Here is a 21,694-nt window from a genome sequence, read left to right as displayed (position 1 = left end):
CAAAAGAACACAGACATTGGACAGAGGAAGATTGGAAAAAAGTGTTATGGACAGACGAATCGAAGTTTCAGGTGTTTGGATCACACAGAAGAAGATTAGTGAGATACAGAACAAGTGAAAAGATGCTGGAAGAGTGTCTGACACCATCTGTTAAGCATGGTGGAGGTAACGTGATGGTCTGGGGCTGCTTTGGTGCAGGTAAAGTGGAAGATTTGTAAAAAATAAAAGGGATTTTGAATAATGAAGGCTATCACTCAATTTTGCAACGCCATGCCATACCCTGTGGACAGTGCTTGATTGGAGACAGTTTCCTCCTACAACAGGACAATGACCCAAAGCACACTTCAAAATTATGCAAGAACTATTTAGGGAAGAAGCAGGCAGCTGGTATTCTGTCTTTGATGGAGTGGACAGCGCAGTCACCAGATCTCAACCCCATTGAGCTGTTGTGGGAGCAGCTTGACCGTAAGGTACGCAAGAAGTGTCCATCAAGCCAATCCAATTTGTGGGAGGTGCTTCAGGAAGCGTGAGGTGAAATTTCTTTAGATTCCCTCAACAAATAAACAGCTAGAATGCCAAAGGTCTGCAATGCTGTAATTGCTGCAAAGGGAGCATTCTTTGATGAAAGCAAAGTTTGAAGGACAAAATTATTATTTCAACTAAAAATCATTATTTCTAAAATTCTCAATGTCTTGACTATATTTTCTATTCATTTTGTAACTCATTTGATAAATAAAAGCGTGAGTTTTCATGAAAAACACAAAATTGCCTGGGTGACCCCAAACTTTTGAACGGTAGTGTAAATGTCAAAAAAAAAAAAAATCTGGATAATTGATTGATTCCTACAGATTTACATGTTACAGTGCAATGCTTTTAATAACAGCAATGCAGGTTTGCATAAAGGAGTAAGCTTTGTTTCTGGTCATGATTACTGTTAATTGGATTTTTAATGGATTTAATTTATTTTGAATATTAACGGTCAAACCCTTTTATTAATATTTCTCAGTATCACTTTTGTTGAGTTGTTGTGTTTCGTTTTCTTTGACTCTGTACCCGGTGAAGTGGGGATTCTTCCACTGTAACGTAGTCATCTATTTCTGCTCGCGATGGCATCTGGTCTTCATAAATAAAAGGCTTTTATAATCTACAGCACACCGCGGCCTCCCTCCACATCTTCAGATGTAAATCACAGAGCAGGAGTGGAGAGGAGAGCAAAGTGAAAAGGCGAAGGTTTCATTTTGTGTGTTGACTGAAGGCCAGACTCTGGTAATAACTCATCCTAAACACCTCAGTCTGGTGTTCCTGTTGCTACAGAGCAGGTGAATGTAAACAGAGACAGAGCGGCTATCAGCAGCTGAGAGAGTGACGTACCTGATAAGAGGTTTGTTTACAACACCTTTCAACAAAGAGATCCTGAACATCCACACACACAGACACACAGACACACAGACACAGAGTTATGGTTTGATAAATGTCACAGCTCATTTGCCGCCCTTCAGCAATCAAAGATAAGTCATCACTGCTTTAAACCAGCTTGAATTATTCAAACTAAACATAAATAAGACACAGACCATTCATTTGAAGGGACATCAGAGTGCTAAGGGAGCTGCCTCTACTTTCCTCCAAAGTACTTTGTTTCAGGAGGAGCGTCCATTAAAGAGCTGATTGCTTTCATTGTCAGCTAAATGACATTTTTATTTTCCTCGACTGCCACCATCGCTGGATTTGCTGCAGTTTGCCATCTGTGTTGATGCGATTTTAAATCATGACGTTAACTAGAGGAAGCTGAGCCCAGACACAATCACAAGGGAGATATCAGCTGTGTTTCTTTGTGTGTGAAAATCTTTCTTTTACTTGATAATGTTAAGGTTTATGAATACCAGAGCCTTGGCACCAGTGAACTCACTTGATCCCAGAGAGTGCAGTCCAAAATTTGGTCGCACATAATGTTCTTCAGTTTAATACCACTTGAAGATGACTTGCTGAAGACGAGAGCAGAGAAACTTAGTTTCTGCTCCATGTTTGAGCCGCTGTAGTGTTGGTAATAGGTCCCCTCAGGATGCCCAGTATTAAATATGAGATCTTCTTCTATGTCTCATCAAAACATCCCAGACAAAGCTGAACACTGATCAGAACTAAAGTGAGATTTTCTCATTTGTCTTTATAGTGACTCCTGAGAAATAAACTCTGTTCAGTCTCACAGATATCACTGTGGGTGTACTTTTATATTTCTTAAAGTTGTTTCATTCCTTGATCTTAGAAAAAGAAAGATTGGTGCAGTTTGATCTCTCAAATTAAGCCTTCATAGTGTGAGTCTGGAACAATGCTGTAACAAAAGCTCCACCCTCATCACATCTTTGTGCTTTCATATTGATCCTGCAACTGTGCTATATTGGCATCCCAGTTGAGACTATGTTGTGTTACTGCATCGACTAAGTCCTATGATCACACCTCAACTCAACTACTGTTTTTGTTTATATAGCGCCTTTCATACATTCAAGCATGCAGCCCAAAGTGCTTCACAAAAGAACAGAGACAAATCAAATGATACAAGGCTAAAACAAGACAGAGGAATGTGATATGAAATACTTCAAAATTATTAAATTAATTTAAATCAAATAAATACCAGAAAAATAAACTAAAACAATTCAACAAGAAGAATATAGAATAAGATAGAATAAAATAAAATAAATAAATAACAATGCTAAAACAATGGTCATAAAAGTAATGCTACTAATAATGCAGTCCAGGGCTAAAAGGAAATTACTCCACGTTAAAAGCGAGATTAAAAAGGTAAGTCTTAAGTATACTTTTAAAAACACCCAGAGAGCTCACTGTTTTAATATCCAGGGGCAGAGAGTTCCACAGCTTTGGTACTGTTGTGGAAGTTTTCGCCGTTACTTCCCGTTACTGCTGAATAATGAAATAGAGACTTCTGTCGGCCGACAAGGTTTTATTTTCTTTGCAAGGAAAAGGTCAGTCAACACCCGAGCGGTTGGAATGAAGAAAGACCTCGAACATGGGGAAAGCTTGAACATTTATACCTGAGGACTGCCCCCTAAGGTGTGTTTCACACCCTTTGTCTGTTGCAGGTATCTACATCAGGGCGGGGTCCCTAAGGTGTGTTTCACACCCTTTCACACCCTTTGTCTGTTGTAGGTATCTGCACCAGGATGGGATTGTGTATTCATCAAGGAGGTTTCAGGGTCTAGACGTCACAATTTAAAACACAATGGGACCTGGTGTCTTGATGAGGGGACAAGAGATGGGGCGTCTCAGGCAGTTGACCACAAAGGAACCAATTTTACCATTACAGTACATGAAACCAGAAAGCTCTCTGGCCGGCGCTTGTGAAGGATATGAACATTTAAAGGGAAGCATTCAAGGACCTCAGTGAACGTGGTGGAACATAAAATGACAGGAGATCAGTGATGTATGGAGGAGCAAGGCCGTTAAGAGCTTTAAAAACAATTAAAAGAACTTTAAAATCAATTCTAAAGGAAACAGGTAACCAGTGCAGAGTTTTAAAAAGAGGAGGTATATGATCTGTTTTCTTTTCTTTGTTAAAAATCTGGCAGCAGTGTTCTGAATAAGTTACAGTTTTTTAAGAGACATTTTTAAAAAGTCACCTTTGAGACATTTGAAGGGGAGATGTTACAGGGGCATCAATGTCATACTTTAAACTATATATGAAAATGACCACAGTCTGAGTTATTAAAGGGATGGTTCTTGTTTTTTTAAGTGTGGTTACATGATGTACTTGTCATCAGCTCGTGTATTACCCACAGAGGATCACACCACAGGTCAGGTCGGGCTCTTTGTTGAGAAACTGTCCAGAGAACAAAAACAGAAGCTAGACCATCAGCTGCTGCAGACGGGGTCAACTCTACCACGTAATTTAGATAATTTTAAGAACGTGTGACCCAAGCATTATTGTGGTTGTAAGTCTGCATGCTATTCAAAATGTTTCAGCACTTTATTTTGACATTAGATTTATTCTCAGATGCGCAGAAGGTTACCTTTTTAGTTCTGAGCCCTTTTTGTCACTTTGTGCTGTTTGTTGTTCAGAGGAGGCTGACTTACTGCAAACCAAATCTACCCACAGTATAAATAAAGTAACCTTGAACCTTGAACCTTGGAGACTGATGTGAGATCAAGGTCTCAAACGAATCTCAATGTGATCCAAACGACAGAAAACACCTAAGACATCTCAATTTGCACTTTTTTATGTGCTTCAGCTTCAAAGTTTAACTGTTTCAAACCTGAGCAATGTAAGCCGACAACACTTTTTTTTTTCAGTATAGCTGTCATGCATGACAGCAATGTGTCAATACCTGTATATCCACCTTCACCTGTGCAGTTTGTGTTTAATGTAGCTGACTCTTAAAAAGACAGACATGGATGAAGATACTCGACCTAGCTACTTCTACTGGATCTGTCATTTTGTGAGAAAAAATGTGATGTGCATTTGCATTATATTAAAGAGTGCATGTTAGTTATAACCAAGTTTCTGTGTCTATCTGATGTTCTTTGTGTTTTACACTCTTGACCCTGCTGAATCAAAATAAATCCATGAATGTTTCTTTAACGGCTAAATTGACATTAATTCATCTGAGGGTAGCTTATAGCTGCTTGATTTATTGTGTAGCCCTCCTTCCTTATAGATCCGATATATGATGAGGCATCTTAAACAGTCTGTCGGTCACTCTCAAGTGTGTGTCACTGCTTCAAGGATCAATGCCTCTCTGTCTTTGTGTCCATTTTGTAAACTGGTTGTTGTTCAGGCAGGATTTTGTGATGTGAAACCTCTGTTCATGTTAGTGTACTTGTTTTCTTAGTTTCTCTTTTGTTCTGTGGCCAGAGAGTCGCAGTGATCTCTAATGTTGAGACCTCCAGATTATAGAATATGAAAACAGGAAGCTGACAGTCAGGATGAGGAAGTGAAGGTCAGGCCAGTAGCTGAACCAGTAGACTTTCCCCATCATACATCATGTCTGAAGTACATTTCCCCAGCCCCACACACACCTCACACACACTAACAGAAACCAGTTCCTCTGACCTTTAAATCACTCTAAGATGTTCTGGCAGAGTGTGTGACATTAGGTTTTTGTTGAGTGTGTTTGTGTTGGCAGTGCTGACATAGAAACACATCCCCCACTTCAGGAAACAATAGGCGTATGATGACTCTGGTCACAGGGCTGACAGTCTGCTGAGGAGGGGGGGGTCTCAGTAAAGAGAAGCGTCTGATGCTTAGGTGATGATGATGATGGTGTTAAGCTGCTTGTGCACTTTATAATCGGAAGAGGGAACTTATATAACAAATAAGGATTCTCTCTGTGTGTATAATGGATACACAGACGTTTGCTAAAGGCTATGTGTGTGTGTGTGTGTGTGTGTGTGTGTGTGTGTGTGTGTGTGTGTGTGTGTTTGTGTTTGTGTGTATGTGTGTGTGTGTGAGCAGCTTGCAGGCCTGTCATGAGGAGTCCAGATGGTGGGTGGAGAAAGCCCTCCTTTAATCCCTATGCCAGGATATTATACCCCCCCATCCTCCTCTCCATTAAAACACACACACACACACACACACACACACACACACACACACACACACACACACACACACACACACACACACACACACACACACACACGCACACGCACAAACACACAGTCACACAGCCATCAGCACCTCCTCACAGCTGTTTGCATGGCCCCACACTGAGTTTGCCCACTTTCCTCCTACGTGGCATTAACCTCATGTCATTATATCGGCCTTGGTTCAGCACGTCTTTGTTGAGACGATACATCCTGTCTTAAACTTTCCAGAACAGGATGCAAATTACAGTTTAATGAGTGGAAACAGGAGAAATGATAAAATATGTCAACATGAAATTAAACTAAAAGAGGAACTCAGAGAAAATGTGTATGACTAGAATCAAAAATCCTGTCATGGCATTATGTGTTTCATACTGATTCTTCAGAAATCTAAGCAGACTCATGTTCTCTCTGAATGTTGAAGATAAAGATGTTCTAACTGTCTTCATAAATTAAAAAGAACACATTTGATTAATGAGCACCGTCACCCACTGCGGTAATGAAAAGGCTCTTGCCAAAGCGTGCAAATGAATGAATACAGATATTCTTTTTAATCCAACTTTTCCTTGTTCAAGACAACTTTTATCAGGATGCAAACTCTGATATATCACCGTTAGTTAGCTTACTGAAGGTGAACAGTTGACCGGTTTAGTGTTACCCATCACGATGTCACGATGTGAGCTCCAGTGTCCCAATAAATCTCTGAATAACATAATTACGCACACAGTTTAACCTTTTAGTCCTCAGAGAGCAGTGAAGCATTCACACGCCAAGTCGACAAAATCAACATTCAAATTAATTAAGAATTAATTAATTAAGACATCCATCTTCAAGTAATAGATGACCAGGAAAAGGTCAGTAGGACACCTGTCTTAGCTTTATGACTGATAAATGTGATTAACGCTGTGGTGAAAAAAGTGGACTGAAGTCACCTTACCTTCATTTGTGACCCAGCTGACATTTTGCTCTGTGTGCACAAGCTGCTGCACTGATCACTCACAGCTCTAAAGCTTTATATTTGATCAAACAGGGTGCACGCTTCTCTTTAATTGTGTCTGACTTGTATTTATGTGCGTTGGAGGGGGCAAACTGATACTCATGGGGGCCCATCATTGTTTTTACGACGGTTTCTATTTTCTCTTTAATCTTTTATGTGCATATTAAACGGCTGTGTTGATAGAGTATGAGCTCTCCCCGCAGATGATGCCCTACATTTCACAGACGGACTAATTAGGGTTTCTATCTCCGAGGGGCGGTATTTCCTTTTCATTCTCAAAACAAACACAAGTCGGCTCCTGATCTTGATAAATGCAGCTACCAGAAGAGAGCAGCACATGTGAATATCTCCAGCTCAGAGCGCTGCAAGCATACAGTCTCAGCCGTTGTTAGCCAAGAGACTGTGTTTAAAAAATGATAAAACATAACGTCTGTTAGCTTCCTCCTTTCCTTTATTCCTCCATTACTGATTTTTATGTCTTCTCGCTGAGCCTGTAAATTAAACATAAAGGTTCCCTGAAAGTGCTCCTCTTCTCGAGTCTGTGTGTCAGCTTTTTGTTTACGGTGAATCTTTTGTATTTTTGTTGCAGAAAAGAAAGGCAAAGCTGGATGTTTGCAGTCCAAGAGTGCTGATGAGGAGGCCTGTGTGGCGGTGAAGATCGAACACTCCAGAGGTAAGCAGCGTCACCTTCTCTCAGCATTAAACACCATTATGACTTCTTGAACTCATTCTCTTATATGTAGCTTTAGTTTTTATTTCTGTACGCGCTAAGTTAAATTCAGAATTGCATTCCTGTTCGCACACATCTCATTGAAGAGTCTCTCTTTGGTTTCGTCTGTGTCTGTTTCTGGGCTGGGGTTGAAACTGTCCATTTTCACCCTGTGATGTGTGTGGGAGACAGCGCTGTCACAAGCCAAATTAAGATGCAAAGCTTTTTTTACTTGACACTCACCACCTCTGATGCTCAGTAGGAGGTCTGCGCGTTTTTGCATTTGAAATCAATATCATGCAGAGAGGTGCAAATCTTTGGAGAACTTCTTCTGTATCTAAAAATGGGCCAGGATGAAGTGAACTGACAATAGGATGAAACAGTATCTCGCAAACTGTTAAATATCAGTATGCATAAAGAATTATTCAAATCTGTGAGGTGAAATATGACCTAAGATTGAGGATGTGCGCATTTAGTTGACTTAAAAATGAAATGTCGGCACCCCTAAGAAAAATTATTACAATTTGTATCATTGTTGGTCTGAAAAGCAGATCATATGATGTGTAAGATCCTGGCGTGGTTTGTCAGTATGTTGATAAAGTAAAAAGAGATAAAGTTGTATGTAGGCTGTGTCTGCTTAAACTGACATATAACCACTCCACCAGAGCAATGAGTAACCAGCACAGGCATGTGGACGTTAACCTGTAAGGTGGACTGAAGGCTGGTGGTGCTAACTCTGCTAGCCTTAGCCACACTATAATCATATTGACATTGTTTACCCATAGACTTTGTGATCCTGTTTGTCCACATTAAATAAATGATGCTCAGTTTTGACTTTTTTCTGCATTTTCTCATCTTGAGTCTAGTTGGTGAATCAAAGTTTCCATTTGAACAAAAAGCAAACAAGCAGTTCCAGAGCATCTCTAATAATGATACCTTTTTTGAAGCAGCATAGTGCGCTATCTGTCTTTGACTTCTCTGGTTGGACATCGTCATGTCTCTTTGGTCTGTAGCTGAATAGAGGCGTCCAGGCAGGGTCACAGCAGGTGGAGATTTGCAGATGAGGATTCAACCCCAGTGTTCCCTGCACATAGACGATACCTGAGCCCGCCAGGGGATACTTCAAGACAGCTTTAGCATTTTTCAAGCTTTTCTTTATCCATATAAGATTGTCAGTCTTTATCTGTAAACTAGTGGACAAACTCGCTTAGGTTTGACATTTTTTTCAGTACCAAATAAGGAGCCCGGCGTCACAGCTGCATGGTTATGGTGCCTAAATGTGTTGTGTATGCAGGAAATGATTATTTGAACTGTTTAGTAGTTTCACTAAAAACAGTATTATTTCATATCAACGACACCCATTTTTCTACAAGAAGTTTCCCTGAACTGACACATCATACCACAGACCTCCATCTGGGAACAATTGTTGATAGTTTTATTACAGATTGAAACCATGACCTAATCATGGCCCCTCATTGTGTAACTCAAAGATGAAATTGAAATTGGAACTAAATGATCCTAACTTGGGCCCCTTGTGACCCTCTTATTGACCTCTGACAGTGCCTGTACTCCACTTTCAGAACTTCTTTAGTAAACCTCAACATTAATAAGATAAATCACAGTTTGGAACCTTTCAAGAAAAATAATGATAATAAAAATATATATTTAAAATCCAAAACAGAGGTCACTAAGTTCACTTTTCCATGGATGTTTCGTTCTGCTCTTGGCAGCTTCAAGCAGACTCTTGTGAAAAAAAACAAAAAACACCATTACCACTCACATCTTCTGCTAGCGTAGCCTTCTTCTGCATCTCTGCAGCAGTATGCTGTGTAAGGTCATTCTCACCTTCATGCCCTCCTGCAAACACCCAGAAGGCTTTTTTTGAGTTGCTGCTGACTGAATCTTCTTGGCCTCTCATTGCTTGTTGTAACTTCACAGTCTTTTCTTTCACCACTTAATCCATTTTTATCTACATTAGTGCACAACAAGTCAACTAGTCAACCCAATCGACAAATTCAACTTATTTCTAGTTCTTGTATTGTTGTAGGTCAAGCTAATGCACGTGAGGGGTGTGTGTGATTGGATGTTCTACTGTCTGTGTCAGATCTGATGTAGGATCAGTGAAGTGTCGTCTTGTGATTACAGAAAAACAACGTCAGTATACGGGACAAGGTCAAATCAGTTTTGCCTTTTGGGATGTCCTGACTGTTACAGGATGGCTGAAACAACCGTAATCCCTCTTTCTCTCCCTCTCTCTGTTCTTTGTTACCTTGTTGTAAGTTACAGCTAACAGAAAGAGATATGAACGAGACACTTTGGATCTTCTCCAAGCTTTTGCCATTTGCTCCTGAAACTTTTCATATAAGAAGTACCTTTAGTGTCCTATCAAAATGAAATAATGTTTTTATCAAAACAGGAAATAGATTGGAGGCATAAGGAAGTAAAAGCATCATAAGCAACATTTCTTCTGAGGCAGACCTAAAGCTTCGACTGCACACACTTCAAAATTGTGGGAAGATAAATCATGTTTTTGGTTTCGTATTGTAAGTTGAGCGTATGGTTACATCCCTATTGAGACGTGTTTGTGCCAGGGGAGAGGATGCAGGACGAGGGCAGTATGAACAGCTTCCTTCTGCAGCTCACATCTTGCAGTGAAAGAAGCTGCAGGTCTCTGCTCTATTTTTATATCAAACTAGTTTCTGTGTGTCAGTGTGATGAATGGTGCCTTCCTCCTGCCCCCCTTGTGTCTTCCGGTTTTCACTTTTTCTCATTTTCTCCTCTCAGGTCCACTTTTTCATTCTGTCCCATAAATCCCTCTATCCTTTCACCTCTCTCCCATCTGGCTTTTCATCTGTCTGTCTTCTATTTCTTGCCTGCTGTCATCATGCCCTCACATCTCCCTCCTTCCTTCAGTCCCTTTCATCATATTTTTCCTCAGCCCAGTTGGAGGTTCCTCCGCTCCTTTTGCTTTAACCTCATCGTCTTCATCCTGCAAACAACACCTCCAGTTCATTCAGCTATTCCCCGTCCATGTCTCATCTCACTCCCCCCCTGCCACTTTTGTCCCCTCACACCACCAGCCTCCTGTTTCAGAGCAGGCTGGGGTTATAATCTCACTCTGGCCCTTGGATTAGGGGATGAGGGAGACTTAATCCGAAGAAAGTCTGGGTAGTTTAACCAAAACAGCTTATCCCACATGCCTCGTGGTTATCTGTCACCCTGTCTGTTACACACACATGCAGGCACGCACACTCACACACACACACACACACACACACACACACACACACACACACACACACACACACACACACACACACAGTCTGTGCCAGCTTGATGGACACAATGAGAGCTTCCTGTACCAGACATAAACTGTAACTATGCTCTCTCTAATCTCACTGAGTGATGTAGGGCAGCAGAAATGGTTAGAAACCAGGTTTTCTGCGCTTGTGTGTGTGTGTGTGTGTGTGTGTGTGTGTGTGTGTGTGTGTGTGAGTGTGTGTGTGTGTGTGTGTGTGTGTGTGTGTGTGTTGCTTGTGGGAAGGTGGGAGGAAGCTGTTACTGTCACTGTCTTTTCACACTTCTGCTGCGTCATTGAGATTTAAATTAAACCACTGCAAAAAAAAAACTGAATTTCATGTTTGTTGCAGGATGAGCATTCACAATATAAACCCTGAAAAGGTCTGAAATCATTGTGATAAATAATAAATAAGTATTTTATGTAAAGAAGCTTTCTCATGTGTATTTTTAGCTGTTGGATGGAGGCCTGAGTCAAACGTTCGTGCTTTCACACCATTTTGAAACAGTCAGATGAAACTAGGCATGCTTTCAGCTAACCGCAGATCAATTGGTACAGATTTTAGTGGTGGAAAAAAAACTGTTCATGTAGAATTTTTTTGGAGTCAGGAGTGGCGTGTTGCAAACTCAGTTGAGTAAAACATGCAGGGCAGCAGATAGAAACAAAGAAACTAGTAAACATTTTACTTCACTCTGGCTCAGATGATTTAATAACTGGTGAGCTGACTGATCTGATGACTCTCTTGGGAATCTGAGAAATGAAGTCCCAGTACAGAGTAGACCAAGGCCTTGATCAGCTGCCCCATTAAAACTAAAATGTCTACTATTGCATTTTGTACCTGCATGGCGGGGCCGTGACATCAATGTTTGACCACTTTGCTGATTTACACAGGAACAGAAGAGGTGACGTTTTCAAAACACTGTTTTCGAGGAGCGGGCAAAATTATTTTGCCCCCCCCCCCTGTGGGTAAAGTGGCCCTTCTCATTTCTTTGGTCTCGTAATGTTTATGTGGAAGTGAAGTGTTTAACAAAAGATCTCACCCTGTCTACTTTGTCATGAAACACCACTGAAGGATATAGGTGCATAAAGGTGTTCTTCAACACAGTACAAAATACTCTCAACAGAGAGTACACACTATTTAACAGGAAGTGTAACACACGTGTGTGAATGAGACTGGGAATTCAGAAGGGGTGGTGTTCAATTATACCTCTCTGGAACCCGGTTTCAAATACTTATTTCAAATACTGCATTTTCCGACACCTAAAACACCATGAATGAATGTGAATGAAGGGCCAAACAAAACTTTGCAACAATAGTTACGGTTGGTTAACAGTTCCCTACTGAAGACATTTCCTTGTTCACAGCCCTTCAGTTTTGAAATTGGGCTGGTAGCTGGTGAGGTGCCAGCTCACCGACTGGGCACTGCTGAGTTGCCCTTGAGCAAGGCACTTAACCCCAAACTGCACAGCGCTCATCCATGTCTCATCTCTCTGTTGGTGCATGTTCATAGTTTGTGCATGTGTGTGTGTTTCAGCCTGTGTGTGTGTAACACGTTCAACACCAGAGACAAAAACATCGACCTTCCCCTCAGCGATTAATGAAGTATAACTTCCTCCGAATAAAAACTCTTTCATATTACAGCCTGTATGTTGCACCTTGTTGTTATCACTAGGGGTGAGCCCGACTAAGGATTTGCTTAGTCGAATCTGATTCATCAGATTTTGCCCATAGTTGACGAATAGTCGAATGTTTGTTGTTTTTCCTTACTGACCCAAAGTCTGCATGATGGTGACCGCATGACAATATTACGCATAACCCTTTACAATTAAGAGACTCGGAGCTTAAAGTAAAAGGGTCAACAGGATATTATAAGCATAAAACTTAGATTTTTTAAATCTATATTGCAAAAACAATGAGGTGATGAAGAGAAAACTCAAATAAGACCACCATCCGTTAAACATCGAACAACGCGCCGTTATAGAATAAGGAGCCAGGAGATATTTAAACAGTGTTCACACAGAGGAGAGCAGCGCTGAGGAGGGTAGTTTGTCCAACTTAAGGCTAAACATTTTTATAATGTTCAAAATCAAACCTGAACCAGCTAGAGGGTTTTTAAATCTCTTAACAGTACCTTCTAAAACAGTCTTTCATCGCGTCTTTGTCCGCTTGAGTCTTTTCAAATTGTAAGCGAGGAAAACCATCGTGTGTACGGGCAGAAGTGCGCTCCTTGCTTTGTTAAACTGTAAATCCTGTTATAGAGAATATCCTCTCTGATGGCGTGGAGGTGGATGGGATGCTGTGGATTGTTTTTGAGGCTTCGGACAGCTTTGGGTATTCCTGCTCGTTCTTTTGGCCCCATACAGTTTTTGTGTGGTCCGGTAATCCTTGATCTCACAGCCCTCTTCATGAAGCTGCTCCTCATCTTCATCACTATTTTTTAGGACCAACTGAAGTTTTATTTCCTGACATTTTGAGCTACCATGAATGTAGAAAGATTTAAAGACCAGCTGAGGTACGTCTGCTCCACAGGTCCCGCTAAATGGGAGAGTCCACCTTTAATTACCACTTTGAGGAGATTTTACACTTCAAGAGCTGTTCTCAGAATTACATTAAATAAGTCTATATTTGTATAAAAATAGGCTAAATGAGACACTATTTTTACGGGAAACAGGAAAATATTGTAAAATTAGACATTGAGCACCCCTATGGTTTGAATGGAATGATCCACGTTTCATATGCAAATATTCGACTATGAGATTGGCAGTCGACTAAGGCTCGTTAGAACGAATCGTCGAATATTCGACTATTTGGGGTCACCCACAGTAGTAAATAATGAAATTCCACATTGCATTCTCTCAAATTATGCAGATCTGATTTACTTGTAATCAACCAATCTTTATCTCAATCAATCTTTATTGGTATAGCGCCAAATCACAACAAACGTTATCTCAAGACTCAGTCTTACCCCACCTTAATCCACCATGAGCATTGCACCTCGCAATATTTAGCTAGTTACAGTGGCGAGGAAAAACTTCCTTTTAACAGGCAGAAACCTCAGGCAGAACCAGACTCATGTTAGACAGCCGTCATGCCTTGTAAGGATTTCCAGGTTCCTCTCCTGTTTTTGACTGCTGATACAGAAAATAGATGTGGGTTGAATCCACTTGTTAAAACCAAGAATATTGCTGTTTCAGCAGAACAGGAGGGAAGGATTTGTTCATGGGTTTGAACTTCCACCAGTTCCGCATCAAGTATCACCAAAAAGTGTTACAAAACTGCTGAGCATATATGTTAACGCACCTCATTGATGTATGCAGTTCTGTGCAGACCCTGTTTGAGATCAGAGGTCAAATTTTCCCATCTGTATGAGACTCCTGTCAGAAATACGTCCGCAAGCCGCATCTTGCGTACAGACACTGACTCATCATGTCTGCACTGGTGAGAAACGAGCATGAGAATGCAGACTCTAGTCACAGTTTCGCAATTCACTTTTTTATTTTTCTTGTTGCATTCATTTTTGCAGATAAAAATCGATGTGTGCATCTCATCTCAGAATTGGATCACAATTGTAGGTGTGCATAAATCTCTGCAGGGCTCTACGTCATGGTACTTTGGAAGGAATGTGCGGATTGGAATTTGTTCTGGACAAACTGGTTTACTGTGGGAGGCAAATAGTGCCTGTCATTCCTTCTGATACTGCTTTGCTGTTGCATAATGCCTGTCAGAGAGCATGCAGGTGTTTGACAATGTGTGCACCATGTGTGTGAATTTGTGCATCCAAAACAGCATACATGAGCGACTTTAGCAAGATGACAAGAGCTATTTTTATTGTTATTATTTTTATTTGAGAACTTTACTTTTACTTTAAGACAGGAGTCCAAAGTGATTTCCTAAAACATGTTTAATGACAAAATCAAGAAAAAAAGTTCACACCGACAGCAGAAGCTACTGTTTTGGTTTGAACATCTTAACTCTCTTTTACTTTGTCTTGCTTTCATCTGTTTTGTGGTTGCCTCCTTCAACTCATTCTGCTTCACATGAGCTATTATTGTCACATCATACATTCTGGTAAACTAAGACTTCCTGAGCTGGTTGAGGGCTCTTTTTTTCTTTCGTGGTCGCGTGAGGTCTCACATATAAAACAGTAGAGCAGCTCGGACTCAGAGGAACAAACTCTTCTGAGCCTATTACTGGCACAAGTCAGTGCAGCCCTGCATACGGGATCTGACAGAGCATGGAGAAACATAGGTCCCAGTTCCCTGTGGTGACTTCTGCAAAAGGTATCTCAGCTTTACTGTTAATGAGATCTTTGTTTCGTTTCCATGTAAGTTTATTTAGTCATGTGTTGTTGGTGGTTTCACATGGTGCACATTTAACATTACTTTTTTTTGTTTTTTACCTCTTGTTGATCAGTCTCAGGGATCTCATTTAATTTCTTCAATATTTGCACAAGAAATGAGCCCGAGGAAGAGGAGTTGATGGTTTGGAATAAAACATCAGAGTCTGTTGGGCTTCATGTAGATTTTAGCGGGCACATGAGGGAGCTGGTGTTTGTGCTCCAGGCTGCTGTTCTGTAGTGTTTGTCAGTCATTGATCAGAGGGATGCTGGGGGTGGACAGAATGACAAGTGTGGTGGCAGTTATATAAGCGGGTCTGGTTCTTTTTGTGTTCAACCCTTCCGGCAAGCAAGGTTAATGTGATCACCTGTTCATACTCTGAGAACAGGAACAAGCTGGAGAGCACTTTAATAATGTTTCACCTGCAGGAGCTGTACATGTACTGCTGAATTTAATTCCACATTTCCCACCATGAAATGGATTTAGCACTGTTTATTTCTAAACGCTAACAGCTACACAAAGCAGGAAGGCAGCTGGGCTGAAGTTCTCACTTCTTGCTGCTAAAGTCTAAATGTGCAGATCCTGTGTGTGTGTCTCAGGCAGTGTGGCTTTTTAAGTCACTTAAATAGGGGGTGTGTGAGTGTGTGAGAGAGAGTGAAGGAGGAGTCTTGTGCAGCTCTGTGAGTTTCCTCGTTGGTCTGACTCACTGCGTCCGAGTTGCCTGGGAAGATCGCACCAAAGCTAAACTTGGTGCTCTTCAGGGACACACACACACACACTCTCACAAACACACGCACACTCACTGAGGATACTCTCCACAACTGTTTTCCCATCCATCTCAAGCACTGGGTGAGTTCATTCACTGGCATATTTAACCTGACTGAATCTTTAATGTCTTCTGTGTGTCTTCCACTTCTTGTTCGATTATTTTTAATCTTTGTTTTGTGATAATTTGCAGTCGACATCATGTTGGCAAAGGCTGAAACAAACTTGTGTTTTGTTTGTTGACCTCCTCTTTATCTGTTGATTCATGAGAATGAAACAATGATGCAATGTTTACCCTCTAAAGCTGGCTGAACTTTAGATATAATAAATAGTCTGCGTATGTAAACAGGTTCAGACAGGACTCTGGACTTTGCTCTTTCATACTTAACTCATCCTCACAGCTTTCAAAGGATGTACGGTCAACTGGAAAATGTGACTTTAAAAGATTTCTGATAAGATATGGCGGTTAACTCTTTCTCCATAACATCTCTATCCTTCTTCTTCTTCTCTAATGATTTCTGGCGCTGCCGTAGTCACCCAGACAATCTTTGATATGCCGCCCCGTTCATTAAGAAGAAGCAGAATGTGTAAAAAGCTCTCTCAGACATTCCTTTTGATATGAATATGGTGCCTTTGGGGCCAGTGGGACAGAGCACAGAGCCTGAGTTTCGAGCGGGGTCAGGCGCATGTTGTCCCAAGGTGCTGGCAGGGTGGGGACCCATTGCATCACACAGACAGGTGTGCCCTTTGTGTTGATACCTGCAGCTCTCACTGACTGAGGTATCAGAACACATTTTGCCAACAGAGTTTTGAAAGGAGGAAGAAAAAAGTGACGCGAGGGACATGTGAGGAACAGGAAAGGTTGCACTGCTGTCAAGTGAGGTTTAGATGGCATGGGTGTTTGGCAGAAATTCGTATGATCATTCACTTAATGCAGAACATAATGTTCTACTGAGAGGCTGAGTGACAATTAATTGGCATGCCTTCTCACCTGCAAACACATGAAGGGTATACTGACTTTTTGAGGCACTGCTGCACAAAAAAAGAGAAGTGTGCTGTGTTGTTTCATTAAATGTTAAGTTACTTTTTATCAGCACAGATCCACAGAAAACTTAGGAGCAATTTAGTGACCCCGGATCCTTACTTTGGGGTTCCCCGACTTGTGATCTGGGGTCTTATTCAGGTTGACCTTTATATCCATCTCTATTTATAATGTATTAAGTTCAGTTGAGCACAAATGTGTTGCACCTGCAAATAGTGCTTCAACAGCTGAAAACCCACATTGATGTTTAGATCAGAGTTTCAATATGTGATCTAAGTTAGTTGGTAGAGCTGACCCGTCTGCAGAGATTTTGATTGTCTAGCATCCTTGCAGGTTTTCTGACTGGTGGTAAAATGATTAGCAGAGAGTGTGCATGGAGAAAGTTGATGTAGCTCTTTCAGAAACATGTATCTTAGTAACTTGGGAACAAAGGCTCTGCTCCTTACTATCACCGGTGGCACACAGTTTTTGGACACAACTTTGGATGATTCACTATTTTCGGACATGGTTTGTTTTTTTTGTTGCAGAGGAAGATATTTGTGTCCGTGTGATACATTCCTTCATTCTTCTCCGCTGACTTGTGGTAAACTCATTCCTCCCCAGCTTGAGGGCATGTCTCTGCTGCTGCCGTACCATCACAACACTGCCACACACGCATTATGTACAAAAGAAACACACTGAGGTCAGGTAAACCACACAGGAGGTTACATCCACTGTGGGCTCATAGTAGTGGGGAAATGTGGCAGAGCTCAGTCTGACTGAAAGATTCACAGAATAAGGGGGGACGCGGATCTTGATTCGAAGGGCTCTTTGCTACCCACAGTCTGCATGTGTCACTCTTTCTCATCTACACAGCTTCAGACATCTGACCTTCATTAGAACATTTCTTTTTTCTCAAACAAGCTGTGATTTTTTACTTATTGAGGTAGAGGCAGATGTCTACTGGCTCAGTCCACTCAAAGATCATTTTTGCATCTTCATCAGGTGACAGGGACGTTGGTGATGGCAGAAACTCTTACCATCCTCCCACAAGAAGTGAGGTAGAGTTTGAGTTTCAGTTTGAGTTGTCAGTTTCTCATTTTTAGAGTTGCAGCAGCGCTCTAACAGTGTTTGTGTGGTCTCTGTGGATAGCAGATCTTACAATATATAGAATAAGACGAGCTATCACACCATCGCTTAAGAATAAAGATGCTAATTGATGTCTCGTAAAGAACCTCTTTGATGTGATAAAACATACCTGGCTGTGACCTTTCCCTGCTGAAGTTGCTTTCCTGTTTCTGTCATCAGCTAGTCTCAGATGCAGACAGCAGGGCTCATTCACTGTTGCACAGATGGAGGAGGAGAATCAAAGTGTTTCTGCTGGGTGGAGGTTTACTGCCACTAAATTACTATACACAGCGGTCTGTCACTTCTGCCAAGCCAGATTTAATGAGAAGATGCCAGAGTGAGCGTGAGCAGCAGCTCCTGCCAAGAAACTCTGGGTCTGGGAAAGGAAGTGGGGTTTATCTTTTATTTACTGTAACAGAGCCGGCTCTGCTACATTGTCTTAATGGTTCAGATAGCAGCTCACAGAACAATCATCCTGTCAATTATCACATATGCAGCACCAAATCTGAACAAAAGTTATCCCAGGGCACTTCAGATAAAGAGCTGGTCTGTTGTTATATTATTTACAAAGACCCTACATTAATCAGCCCTGAGCAAACGTGACAGAAAATAGCAGGTAACAGGGGTGAGAAGAGACTTCCTTTCAACAGGCAGAACCTCGGGCAGAGCTAGACTCATGGTGAACAGCCGTCTACTACAAGTGGAAGGGCCAGAGGGGGTGGGACTGAAGCCTTTCTTACTTCTGCAGCAGCTCTGTGACAAAGCTCTGCTGTCATTACGCCTTTGAACTGTTACATTGACTCTGCAGTGGTTACATGTTGATGTCTCAGTCTGTGATTTTACTTTATGTTCTGGTGTAATTGAACCAGATGGGAGGCGACGACCGAGCAGCATCATCTTTGAGAATGATACTTTGATTAAGAGACGGCCGTGGCGAGTGCTTTCAACTCAACTGCATGTCATACTTAATCTTGCTGTAAAGTTTTTGCAGTCTCAAACAAAAGTGCTCTATATTTTGATCAACATGATATGAGTCATGGTAAACTACAGCAATCTCATAGCCTGCGTGGTTGTTGGTTGCACAAATAATACGTCATAAGACAACACGTCTGCTCTGCCCTGTCTGCTCAGGTCTTTTACCGTCATCCTGTCTCACCCCTGTTGTGCATTTGTAACTACCTCCAACTCTGGCTCAGTGGAAGGAAGACTTGGTCCAATCATTACGCCTCTCCATATATGGAAGGCAAGTTCATACAAGGGTGTAAAAGTTTCTCCTTTAACTATCCAATGTAGAAGAGGCCATACATAAAGAGATGAGTAGAGACAGATGGAGTAACGGTGGCAACACGTCAGAGAACAAGGACTTATGGCTGCAATGCCAACAACAATAGTAACAGTAAAGTAAATGTAGCAGCTGGAGTCAGGCAGGTAAACAGACGCCGGTCATCTGCAGCAACAATCCAAAAGAAACCTTCAAGACAAGGCAGCTCAAGAACGTCAAGGAAAATATACATTTAACATAAGACTCAAAATAATAATGTGATGCTTTTTTAACTGATTTATGTTTTGTTTCAAACCAGCTAATAAAAAAAATAACACATGAAACTAAACGTACACAAGGGTTTCATCTTCAACACAAAGCAACAGCACATGTTCGAAAAGTGAAATGAAGTTTACACTTTCTTTAACCTACCCCTTTTTAAAGACCTGTCTGCATATATCTCTATTTACATCTCTGTTTCCTTATCTTACACTCTAACACTTAAAATACCAGCACATGCTTGGGTTGAAGTGAAAGTCTGCAGCACAAACATGATCTTCAGCTCAGGCCTGGTGTTTGACACCGACACAAACAACCCACAGAGACGGCTTCAGGCTGTGAGAGTGGACCCCCTCAATCTTGCAGAAAGATGCCCTAAATGGAGAACCGTCCGCAGGCTGAGGCTTCATTTTAAGCCTCACATATATAATATGGTGTGTAACTTGTTGCTGAGTTTTTTCATATATTCTCCTAATGTGGCCAAGAATGGAAGCCAAGCACGTAATCAGGAGAAATTCCTGAGGCTGCCTTTGGGATTGATTGGTAATTTCAGGGCCGTGTTTAGAAAGTTTGCTCCCCCAAACACGGCGTGGGACACTTTCCAGTCAGACAGTTTCTCGAGTTGTTGTCTTTAATTACGGTCAGGCTGTAAAAATAGAATCGTGACTGTATGATTCTGTGGCTGTTATTTTCTCTTTCTGTTCCAGGGTTGGTACGATAAAGATCAGTGTAGGGAAAATAAATAAGGGGTCCCAAGCTGCGTTTTTTGCTTGTAGTAACAACAAGCTGCATCTAAGAGGGTACGCCACTTATAGAACATCCATTTTTTACTCTGATGACAGTTGTTTACATACTACATCTTCAGATAACATTCACTACATCCACCATAAACAGGGACCTCCAATGTTGAAAAATGAAGCCAATGCTGAAGTGCAAAAACACTGCAGTACCTCAAATGTCCGCTAGGGGCTGTCTCCAAAAGCCCAGGGAACCCTGTTACAGTTATTTTACAGCAGAATTAGACAAAAAAAGGTTCATTACTGCTTCTGTTCCTACTTCTGATGATATTAAATGATGTCAGCCAACTATTATTCCTTTGTGTGTTCACAATACGTGAAAGACTTAAGATTAAGAAAGCAGCTTTCATAGTGCAGATTCAGTGGTTCGCAGCATCTCTGCAGGAGCGAGAGTAGAGCAGTATTTGTGTGAGAGGTTTTTCTGGAGTAGTGGAGCATTTACTTTCAGAGACTCTGGATATAAAACTTGATTTTAATATTTTCATGGCTGCAAGTAAATCATGTGCTCTGCTCTTGAGTAAATACTGGGACGAATTAGACTGGAACAATTGTAACCACACTTGCATACCTCTTTTTGTCTTTCTCAATAACAAAAATAAAAAATGCAAGTACAACAAAAGCAGCCAGCACACATGCCAACTTCCTTTTTTCTTTTTTAATTTAAGAAATTATTTTTTGGGATCATATTTGGTTAATTAAATTTTCAATTAAAGGAGGTGAAGTTATTTGTGAAGCAGGGTGAAAGATAATTGTCTAAAGATAATTATCTTATTTAATAATCCATTCTTATTTTAGTCAAGACGCTTGAAGCAAAATCTATTTTGGGACATGAAATTGAGACTGATGTGAAAATTTAGTTCCCAATGACTGATTTTCACACAAGAATAGAAAGCTTGTGCATATTTGTGTCACTGTTTGCCAAACAGAGGAGGATCAGACTTTTCTGCAGACCCTTGTGATACAACAGAACGTTTACCAAATGCTGAAATGTAAATGTAGTCTCTTTGTAATTCCTCTGTTTATTTCTACAAGCTAGCCGAGCACGGAGCTGCATTGATTTCTGCATCTAACCCATACATTAGTGTCACTTATTAAAACACACACAGCCAGTTAAATGCCCACCTTAAATGGAAACTAATGAACCAAGAGAGAGTAAAACAGCGAGAGCTCCGACCAACTCCTGGTTATTCAGTACCATAGATGGTCATTTGCCTTTCTGAGCACAGCAGTATGTCTGAGTACACACAATGGCCATGCATGTGTGAGTGTGTTTTAGTGTGTGTGTGTGAGGTCAAAGAGAGGTAGATTGAGGCTACTGTAAACACTGTCAGTCTGTGTCTGTCACTCCATTAAAGCGGTCTGTCTGCTCTCTAAACACTGACGCTGTACCATCTGTGGCCAGCTGGTCGGGTAAAAGCCTCACTGGAGATGATCATCAACCGGATCATTAGCTGGATAATCTGCTCAACTGTCTGACACCCTCTAATATTTAGCCTGCAGCTGTTTACCA

The 21,694-nt window shown here is 41.2% G+C and overlaps 1 protein-coding gene across 3 annotated transcripts in view; it reads left to right on the top strand.

The window, feature by feature from the left end:
- Positions 1-21,694, top strand: part of fgd4a (FYVE, RhoGEF and PH domain containing 4a) — a 75,828-nt gene that overhangs the window by 34,580 nt on the left and 19,554 nt on the right. For 2 of the 3 annotated variants that reach the window (XM_034685023.1, XM_034685024.1), the window contains exon 2: positions 7,179-7,262. In XM_034685023.1, coding sequence (XP_034540914.1) covers positions 7,179-7,262 — 84 coding nt within the window. Of the gene's footprint in view, positions 1-7,178; positions 7,263-15,697; positions 15,783-21,694 lie in introns of those variants that run through there. The other variant, XM_034685026.1, reaches the window with a different exon arrangement.

Source organism: Notolabrus celidotus, chromosome 6 (assembly GCF_009762535.1).
Source record: "Notolabrus celidotus isolate fNotCel1 chromosome 6, fNotCel1.pri, whole genome shotgun sequence".
In the NCBI taxonomy this organism is placed as follows: Eukaryota; Metazoa; Chordata; class Actinopteri; order Labriformes; family Labridae; genus Notolabrus; species Notolabrus celidotus.
This window is presented reverse-complemented; position numbering and strand designations above follow the sequence as displayed.